The following is a 7,881-nucleotide window of genomic DNA, read 5'->3' on the forward strand; positions in this document are numbered from 1 at the left end:
GTTCCTCGTAGCCTAGGGGCGAGGTGTGTGTACCTGTCCTGGTATGTGTTCCTCGTAGCCCAGACGGGAGGTGTGTTACCTGTCCAGGTATGTGTTCCTCGTAGCCCAGACGGGAGGTGTGTGTACCTGTCCAGGTATGTGTTCCTCGTAGCCCAGACGGAGTGTGTGTACCTGTCCAGGTATGTGTCCTCGTAGCCCAGACGGGAGTGTAAGCGTCCTCAGCTCTGACACAGTCCATGGTGTGTCCACCTGGGGGGCGGTCCAACTGTACACCTGGAAGGGTGTGGCTATCCTCTCAAACGGATGCCGCTGAACCCTGCAGCCAATCAGCACAAATTAGCCATGAGTCACAGTGGGAGTATTCCTCAGATATCAAGAAAAACAACCTGTCTAATATTGTTAGCTCTGAAAAATATATTATACACACACTCCGTTCAAAAGTTTGGGGTCAAATAGAAATGTCTTTGTTTTCCATGAAAACATACATGAAATGAGTTGCAAAATGAATAGGAAATATAGTCAAGACGTTGACAAGGTTATAAATAATGATTTTTAATTGAAATAATAACTGTTCTTCAATTTGCAGCAATTACAGCCTTGCACACCTTTGGCATTCTAGTTGTTAATTTGTTGAGGTAATCTGAAGAGATTTCACCCCATGCTTCCTGAAGCACCTCCTACAAGTTGGATTGGCCTGATGGGCACTTCTTACGTACCATACGGTCAAGCTGCTCCCACAACAGCTCAATAGGGTTGAGATCCGGTGACTGTGCTGGCCACTCCATTATAGACAGAATACCAGCTGACTGCTTCTTCCCTAAATAGTTATTGCATAGTTTGGAGCTGTGCTTTGGGTCATTGTCCTGTTCTAGGAGGAAATTGGCTCCAATTAAGAACCGTCCACAGGGTATGGCATGGCATTGCAAAATGGAGTGATAGCCTTCCTTCTTCAAGATCCCTTTTACCCTGTACAAATCTCCCACTTTACCACCACCAAAGCACCCCCAGACCATCACATTGCCTCCACCATGCTTGACAGATGGCGTCAAGCACTCCTCCAGCATCTTTCATTTTTTCTGCGTCTCACAAATGTTCTTCTTTGTGATCCGAACACCTCAAACTTAGATTCGTCTMTYCATAACACTTTTTTCCAATATTTCTCTGTCCAGTGTCTGTGTTCTTTTGCCCATATTATTATTTTCTTTTTATTGGCCAGTCGGAGATATGGCTTTTTCTTTGCAACTCTACCTAGAAGGCCAGCATCCTGGAGTCACCTCTTCACTGTTGACGTTGAGATTGGTGTTTTGCGGGTACTATTTAACGAAGCTGCCAGTTGAGGACTTGTGAGGCGTCTGTTTCTCAAACTAGACACTCTAATGTACTTGTCCTCTTGCTCAGTTGTGCACCGGGGCCTCCCACACCTCGTTCTATTCTGGTTAGAGCCAGTTTGCGCTGTTCTGTGAACGGACTAGTACGAGATCTTCAGTTTCTTGGCAATTTCTCACATGGAATAGCCTTCATTTCTCAGAACAAGAATAGACTGACGAGTTTCAGAAGAAAGTTCTTTGTTTCTGGCCCTTTTGAGCCTGTAATCGTACCCACAATTGCTGCCCAGATACTCAACTAGTCTAAAGGTCCGTTTTATTGCTTCTTTAATTAGCACAACAGTTTTCAGGTGTGCTAACATAATCGCAAAAGGGTTTTCTAATGATCAATTAGCCTTTTAAAATGATAAACTTGGATTAGCTAACACAACATGCCATTGGAACACAGGAGATGGTTGCTGATAATGTAGATATTCCATTAAAAATCTGCCGTTTCCAGCTACAATAGTCATTTACAACATTAACAATGTCTACACTGCATTTCTGATCAATTTTATGTTATTTTTTTTTTTGCCTTTCTTTCAAAAACAAGGACATTTCTAAGTGACCCCAAACCTTTGAACGGTAGTGTAAAATTCTGATATAATTACTAATAATTGTATGCTTATCAGTATGTTTCCCCCCCCATTACACAGAACTAATAAAAAGCACAGTGCGTTGTGGATAGTGTAGACCACTTACCTTTTCTTCTGCAGGGCAGTGAAGTTCTTCTTGAAGGCAGGGCTTATCTGGCTCAGCAGCTCAACCAACGAGTGGCTGAGGAAGCTGGGGTTGGCTGGCTTAGGGTTGAAGGTGTAGGTGGTCGACCTGGAACACAACACCATGGTCATCGCTCATTATGGTCAACTTTCGCCCTTGGACAGTTAACTTTTTCACCAAACCTAACCATGCTTGCTCTGATAGTTTCCTTTCACACTTTCCAGTACAGTTCCAGCAACTGGTGGATGCGTAATAATCCCGACACAATACAGCTTGGCTTGGCTCAGTAGCATGAAAACAGTATGCGGTAATTCTAATGGGAGATAAGGCAAGCCAGACTCACTGGTTGAGGTAGAAGCCACGTGTAGAGGCGGTGATACTGATGTGTCTCTCCTCAACAGTCACCATATACAGGTACATGAGATCACCATGCATCTTCCTGTTGCCAGGAGGGGGGTTCCAGCCACTCATAGTCAGGACCTTCAGGCACTGCATGGGCTACAGAGAGAGGCGGAATCAGATATGGACATTGGAATGTGACTTATGACTTATGGATATTGGAAAAGGTCCATAGACTGATTACTTCATCTGCACTTTATGGTGGTAAGGATATAATATGACCCAGCCAGCTGATGTATGCTGGTTTCAGTCAGTGCACACTTCACTTTTAACTAATCTCTTTGGATAAAAGTGTTTGCTAAAATCACCATAATTACCATCATTATTACCTTCCAGTCCTTGTTCTGTGGCTGGAGAGGCAGCAGGGGGCGCTCTTTACTGCCAGGCAGGATGTGTTCTGGAGGGGTACAGTCTATCTGCTCCAGCTCACTGCCCTTCTTCTTCCGCTTACCACTGTCTGCAGAGGAGACGATAAGGTCACAGGTCAGACTAACGCATCTTGACCAAAGATGTTTTATAGCCTGCTGCCGAGGACACATACACATTAATATGTAGTACAAAGGTGGCTGGATACCTCAGAATACTGACTGAAATATCACTCACCCCAATTCTCACAGACAGACCCACCCAAACACACACGCAAATAAACAAATGGGTACGCAAACACACACACCTCCCAAGTCCCCGTCGGTGAAGACGCTGAGGAAGGAGAGGGAGTTGCAGTCCACGCCGTTGTAGGCATCAGACGGGTCCAGGCCTTTCAGCAGGTCTCTGATGTGACGCACGTGGATACGGGCCTCGCGCACTGTGTAGGGCTCTGGAGAGAGACAGAGAGGATAGCCATTTCATTATTATTGAGGCAATCTAGGGACAGTCTACAGCAGGCCTGGGCAACTTCCGTCCTCAGGGGCCTGATTGGTGTCACACTTTTACCCCAGCTAACACACCTGACTCCAATAATCAACTAATCATGATCTTCAGTTAATTAACCTCTTGACGCTAGGGGTCAGATTTTTTTTATTTAAATAACATTCCCAAGGTAAACGGACTATTTCTCAGGTCCAGATCGCAGAATATGCATATAATTTACAGWTTAARATAGAAAACACTCCAAAGTTTCCAAAACTGTCAAGATTTTTCAAAAGTAGTCAGGTGTCCTCTGATTAGTTCCTGCGCGCAAGAGAGGTAACTCTCCATTTTCTTTTTCTCTCTTATTGAATAGGTTACGGTCGAAATATTATCGATTATGTTTGTTAAAAACAACCTGAGGATTGATTATAAAAAACATTTGACATGTTTCCACAAACATTACGGATACTTTTTGGAATTTTCATCGAACGGAACGAGGCTTTGGTTTTCTGAACATAAAGCGCAACCCAAATGGCGCCTTTTTGTTATAAAAGTAATATTTATCGAACAAAAAGAACATTTGTTGTGTAACTGGGAGTCTCGTGAGTGCAAACATCCGAAGATTATCAAAGGTAAGCGATTAATTGTATTGCTTTTCTGACTTTCGTGACCATGCTAATTTGAGGCTAGCTGTTGTAGCATTGATTGATACACTCACAAAAGCTTGGATTGCTTTCGCTGCAAAGCATATTTTCAAAATCTGACACGGTAGGTGGATTAACAACAAGCTAAGCTGTGTTTTGGTATATTTCACTTGTGATTGCATGATTATAAATATTTTTAGTAATATTTTGCGCCCTGCAATTCAGCGGTTGTTTAGGAAAATGATCCCGCTAAAGGGATCCGTAGCGCAGAAAAGTTAAAAATGCAATTAGTTTAAAATCAGGTGTGTTTGCTAGGGATGGGGGAAAGTGTGACACCAACCAGGCCCCTGAGGACTGGAGTTGCCCAGGCCTGGTCTACAGTCGAGGAGACACTCTAGGAAGGGAACTAGGAGTAGATCTTACACCTAAACAATCCTTAGGCTTTAAGATCAATAAAGTCTAGGACTAGGGGTTGACTTTAGAACATACCCAAAACACCAAGTCCTACCTTCCACTACTTTGAGCAGGGAGCCCTCCTGCAGGCCTTCGATGGATTTGAGCTCAGCAAAGTTATCCAGCACGTTGCTGTCCAGCTGCAGGGAGAAACAGGTACGATGGCAGGTGTCCTCACGGTCCATCAACACCTGGTGGATCTCCTGCACCATCTCCTGGGGTGAAACCTGCGGGAGCGGGCAGGTTTAACGTCTTATAGCAATAGAGACTGACAGTGTATGGTTGTACAGCTAGTCACAATTTGGTCCCTATTTGTACACCTTGTCCCTAACCCTTCAATGTTGGCAGATCTGAAGCCTCTGGATAGGTATAAACAGTGTGCTGGTGGAGCTTCCACTATATTGCTTACACCTTACAGATCTGTAGACGTCAAAGGATTAGGCGGGTCAAGGGGTAGTGAGCAAATTGGGACCGGCAGTTGGGCTGTATAAGTATGTACTGTACCTGGAGGTCAAAAGGCTCCGTCCCGGGTGCCTGGATCTTCACAGTGAAACCTGTATCCTGAATCACAATCACTTCCTGTTCGTTAGAATCCTCCCCACCGTCTGTGTCACCAGCCCCATCCTGCTTGGACTCCTCCTCCGAAAAATTGTGGGCCCCACCCCCATTCATCACCGCTGTGTCTACACTGTGCCCTGTGATTGAACAGAAGGAGAGACGTTCAACATAGCTTGTTATCTGATTGGACAGACGGGTAGAGAAGGCGTTGCCATGGCAGAGTGACACATATCCAAATTAATAAGGATAATAAGCCTACAGTTAGCAAACAAAGTAGTGCATGTTGCCAGATTAGATTACCCCGGAAGGGCATTGTCTACAGTGCCAAGTTGGTGATTTACAGGATCCAAGGAGAACAATAGGATCCAATTAGCACAGAAAACAAAAGCTTCTCTCAACCATCACTCAGATTATTGCACAGAACACAAAAGCTAGTGGTTTGCCTGGTGCCTTTGGCCTTCTCCACATAGGGCACCAGACTCCCAAGGTCCACAACAAGGAACTTTACTATAAAGTCTGAAAGGAAAGTAGAGCCAACCACACAACTCCTCCCCTCATCCTTGTGTATGTATCCATCTCCTCTCCATCTCAACCTCCGTAGGGGCCTCACTGGCACAAGGCATTGTAACTGTGGAAAATGCCTCTAGCTGTAACAGTGGTGTTTCCTATTTACCAGTTTTATTTTTATATTTAACTAGGCAAGTCAGTTAAGAACAAATTCTTATTTCCAATGACGGCCTACCAAAAGGCCTCCTCCGGGGACGGGGCTGGGATTAAAAATAAAAATATAAAATATAGGACAACATAGCAAGGCAGCAACACAACATGGTAGCAACACCACATGGCAGCAGGACAACATGGTACAAACATTATTGGGCACAGACAACAGCACAAAGGGCAAGAAGGTGCTGTTGTTAAACATTTTTTTTATCATAAAAAAAGTAGCCAAAATAATATTGTCAAACTCATTTGAATGGTGTGGGTTGGGTTGCCAAGAGGAAAGGCTACATACATAAATATCAGCTAGTGGGGCCTGCAGTGTGGAAGGGCTGTTTTCTCTCCCAGACAACTGCAACCAGCGTGCCCTTGTTCAACGTCAAGGGTAACGCAGTGTCAGGGTTAACACGTTGAGGGGGTGGTTGGGGGGAGGGTAAACAGCTGTGGCGGTAGGGGGAAATCTACAGTAAAAGAGAGCAGGCGAGAGAAATTTAGAAAAAAAAATAGAGAGGGGGGAGGGAATGAGGGAGCGAGAAAGAAAGAGACTTGTCACGCTCTGAATACCAAACACAACAGCCTTGGCCAATAACTGGTCAACGCTACGAGAGAAGACAGACTTCTAAAGAAGAGCAAGGAGAATAGACTTRAACATACAATAGGAGCCAAGGGATAATGTTTCTGTAGGTCAGAAGGGAGGTGAAGGGATCAACTGGTTTTTTTAGGAACAGGTTCAGTGACCTGTGTCTCCTGTGACTGCTCCTCCTGCCTTGTTGTAGAAGCAGACAGATTTGATAAGGTTACACCAGTTACTCGGTCTCTCCCCTTGGGTGTCCTACTTCTGGCCTGATCCAAGTCACTCTTCACCGCTCCATTCATTCTCCCATCAATGCCCCAGCTATTGCATTTTCTTAGAGTGGTCACAAACACACAGTGGGAATCCTTTCGGTCATTCAAGGCCCTCTGCTTTATTCAAGATTCAGTTTTCAGCTCAGTTTGACTGTTTTTGTAACTTGTAATTTAATGAAAATGTGAACAGTTTTAGTTTCTCAAGTAGAATTGAGAAGGTAATGGAAACACCTGCAAATAAGTGTATATGAATGCTGGCTGCCAATGATATCCAATCTGCACTGAGAAGGCAAGAGTACAAGAGAGCCAGTACCAAGAGTACAAAGTGCTATACAGCATTATGAACGCTGAAGCAATCATGTAGCCTAATAATTGCAAAACAGACCCACTTGGCCCTACAGCAGCAGAACAGAGCACGAGGGGGTGAGGTGATAGGGTAGGGAATTGGGTCCAATATTACGCAACCTTCTGCATTACTCAACTTTTAGCCAAACTAAACTTGTTGAGGTTGAGCCTTCATATCACTGTGTGTAGTGTAGACAGGAGAGATTCATGTTGTTGGTCACAATTCACATATGAAGAGGGCAGCAACAAATTACCATTATCACTACAACATTTTGCCAAAGAGCCAAACCCTTCAGAGCTGCAGTCTATTAGGGCATGAAGATATGGAAGGAAGGGAAAGCAAAATCTGCCAACTGCCGTACTTCTGTCATACATATTCTGGCCTAGGCTTTGCCTATTTCAATAAGAGATATTTATCTTAAAGAGTGTGACAACCACAAGACCAACCTTAACCAGAAGAAATGGAAGACATTTTTTGATTATTATACAAGAAAGCAGCTCTAATCCTCCTTAACATGTAAATCATTGAGAGGTGTGGGGAGAGGGGAGGRGCAGAAGACCTCCAGTTTGACCAGCATTCAGTTAAACCAGTTGGACAAAAACACAGAGTTAGGTCCCTGATAGCGTGGGAAGGAAGACGAAAGAGATTAATCAGGCAAATAATAGAAAGGAGCGGGCTACAAGAGATCAACAATCATTTAATAATTTCCACGAGGTGTGAATGTCTTGATCACTACTAACGTTCTTGTTCAATCAAAATTGCGAAAGACCACTAGGCCAACTAATCCAGAGAGCAAGCCACTAGTCTCCAAGCTGCCCTGTCTGTTGTAAGCTGTTATATCTCTGCTCAAGGTTTACCACAGACTGACCGCGTTTCTTGCTTCGACTAAAGATGAATTAATTCGCCATCCACTTGACATGGCTGGCCTACAGACCATGTGCTCAGGGCAACAAGAAATCGAACAGAGAACATTTGGGGGGGGGGG

At 44.3% G+C, this 7,881-nt stretch overlaps 2 protein-coding genes across 2 annotated transcripts in view; one reads left to right on the forward strand and one right to left on the reverse strand.

Moving 5' to 3' along the window:
- limk1a (LIM domain kinase 1a) overlaps positions 1–7,881 on the forward strand; it is a 526,526-nt gene that overhangs the window by 277,651 nt on the left and 240,994 nt on the right. The window lies entirely within an intron of this gene.
- The window catches only part of LOC111959275 (clustered mitochondria protein homolog), a 30,062-nt gene that overhangs the window by 13,305 nt on the left and 8,876 nt on the right, over positions 1–7,881 (reverse strand). Inside the window, 9 exon segments of the mRNA XM_070437532.1 lie at positions 80–116; positions 207–246; positions 249–316; positions 2,067–2,192; positions 2,428–2,582; positions 2,813–2,940; positions 3,157–3,300; positions 4,485–4,656; positions 4,934–5,124. Coding sequence (XP_070293633.1) covers positions 80–116; positions 207–246; positions 249–316; positions 2,067–2,192; positions 2,428–2,582; positions 2,813–2,940; positions 3,157–3,300; positions 4,485–4,656; positions 4,934–5,124 — 1,061 coding nt within the window.

This window comes from Salvelinus sp. IW2-2015, linkage group LG4p, assembly GCF_002910315.2.
Source record: "Salvelinus sp. IW2-2015 linkage group LG4p, ASM291031v2, whole genome shotgun sequence".
Lineage (NCBI taxonomy): Eukaryota > Metazoa > Chordata > Actinopteri > Salmoniformes > Salmonidae > Salvelinus > Salvelinus sp. IW2-2015.